The sequence below is a fragment of the Stegastes partitus genome, unplaced genomic scaffold (genome assembly GCF_000690725.1).
Source record: "Stegastes partitus isolate 25-593 unplaced genomic scaffold, Stegastes_partitus-1.0.2 Scaffold855, whole genome shotgun sequence".
Lineage (NCBI taxonomy): Eukaryota > Metazoa > Chordata > Actinopteri > Pomacentridae > Stegastes > Stegastes partitus.
Window position 1 is genome coordinate 277,716 of NW_007578586.1, and position 2,124 is coordinate 279,839.

At 50.5% G+C, this 2,124-nt stretch overlaps 1 protein-coding gene across 1 annotated transcript in view; it reads right to left on the reverse strand.

The window, feature by feature from the left end:
- Positions 1–40: 40 nt before the first annotated feature.
- cdk20 (cyclin dependent kinase 20) overlaps positions 41–2,124 on the reverse strand; it is a 4,666-nt gene continuing 2,582 nt past the window's right edge. Inside the window, exons 3-7 of the mRNA XM_008293072.1 lie at positions 1,943–2,102; positions 1,436–1,498; positions 1,053–1,176; positions 530–685; positions 41–282 (exon numbers count right to left, since the gene is read on the reverse strand). Of these exons, the coding sequence (XP_008291294.1) occupies positions 91–282; positions 530–685; positions 1,053–1,176; positions 1,436–1,498; positions 1,943–2,102 (695 nt within the window). The 3' untranslated portion in view covers positions 41–90. The remainder of the gene's footprint in view (positions 283–529; positions 686–1,052; positions 1,177–1,435; positions 1,499–1,942; positions 2,103–2,124) is intronic.

Here is a 2,124-nt window from a genome sequence, read left to right on the forward strand (position 1 = left end):
GGCTGATGAGCAGAGCAGAGAGCCTCCGACAAACAGAGCAAATAAATACAGCAGCAGGTAAACGTGAGTCGGCGAAGCTGGTTGGTCGGTTCAGAGGCAGGAGGCGTGGCCCTGCAGGAGTGCGGGGTCGACCACGCTGTTCTGCAGGGGCAGGTCCACCGAGAAGTCGGTGGGCGGAGCTTGCAGCCGCTGGCGGGGAGGACGGCCCCCCCTCTGAGGGATGGGCAGCTCAGAGTGATGAGCAGGAAGTGGAGAGGAGAAGAAGTAGGGATGGAGGAGAGCCTGCAGGAGATCAAACAACCAATCAACCAATCAGTCAATCAGTCAATCAGTCAATCAATCAGTCAATCAGTCAATCAGTCAACCAATCAACCAATCAGTCAATCAGTCAGTCAATCAGTCAATCAGTCAATCAATCAATCAATCTGCAGACAGAAAAAAAACTTCATCATCATTAAATAAAACAACAGAGGACCTCTGATGGAGCCCTGAGGAGCTCCGCCTCCTCACCTGAGCTCCCGGTTCTCACCTGTCGGGCCGAGCAGCGCTGCCTGGACGGATAAACCAGGAACTTGTAGAGCAGGTGGACGGCCTGAGGGCAGGTATCAGGGACGATCTCCTCCAATGGGATCGCTGGATTCTCCTTAAAGGTGATCTTGTTGTAGTCGGGCAGCTCCACGATCTCCTGTCGTCAGATCAGCAGCCAATCAGGAGGCAGAACTACTGTTTAAATCAACCGCTGACGTCATCTTCTGGGTTTCTACGTCTGACCTCTGAGGTGCCACAAGGATCAGTTCTCGATCGTTCAGAAGTTTTTCTATATCAGCTCAAAATAATCAATATCATGATCAGAATCACATCTCATGGCTGCTGGAGTTTTCTTTCTGGACACAACAATTCAAATCAAATATCAAATATCTGGAAACTTGAACAAGACATTCGAGGAACACGTGAGACTTTTAGGAATCCTCTCAAGTGTGCAGATATACAGAGTGTGTACAGTGTGTACAGTGTGTACAGTGTGTACAGTGTGTACAGTGTGTGTGTCTTACAGGCCAGCTGTCCTGCGTCGGGGTTCCTAACACTCTGAGGACACAACAGAGCTGCTCGATGTCGTTCTCTCCAGGAAACAGAGGAGACGAGTTGAGCAGCTCGCCGAAGATGCAGCCCACCGCCCTGCAACACAACACACACACAACAGGCACACAACTCAGTAACACAGCACAGACACGCACAGCAGTGGTGCTGCATGGTGCTGCTGCCCCCTGCTGGTCAGCTCTGATAAAACTGATGTAAACATTCTAAAGTTTGCTGCTCGTTTATTTCAGTCATACAGACCAGAGATCACAAACACACACATCCTGATGTTACAGCTCAGGTAGCCGTGCTAGTAGTACTTTAAGCAGTACTCGGAGTACTTTCTGTGTGTACTCACCACAGGTCAACTCCTTCGTCGTACTTTCGGGCTCCGTACAGCAGCTCAGGTGCTCGGTACCACCTGAACACACAGTTCACTGTTAGCCTCACTGGTCCAACACAACTGACCTGATCTGCTGCTCCACACAACAACACAAAGAGAAGACACAACGCAGCGCACACACACACACACACACACACACACTACTAAAGGTGGTCACTGTGTGTCCCTCTGTGGTCGTCTTCTGTGTCTAATGTTGTACATATAAATACTCCTGTACACGTTCCTGAATGAGGACATCGGCTGGAGACACGAAAACCATTCTTCTGCTGTGAAGCTCAACATGGAGGACACTCTGTTGGTGCCCCTAGTGGACATTAGAGGAACTGCAGGTTTGACAGAATCTGAACAAACTGAACCTGAATCTGAATCTGAGTTCAGCAGAGGAGACTATTCAGAAACGATATGAGACGCTGCATCTCTCCAGGTGCATGATGGTCTTGCTCTCCAGGTGTGTTGTCTCACCTGGTGGCCACCTGGTGGCTGTACAGTCTCTCTCCCTGCTCACTGAACAGCCGAGCCAGGCCGAAGTCAGCGATCTTCAGGTGACCCGAGGAGCTGATGAGGAGGTTTGCTGGCTTCAGGTCCTGAACAGAGAAAACCGGAGCGTCACACGCTTTGCTTCCTGCGTTCAGGGGAACATTTAT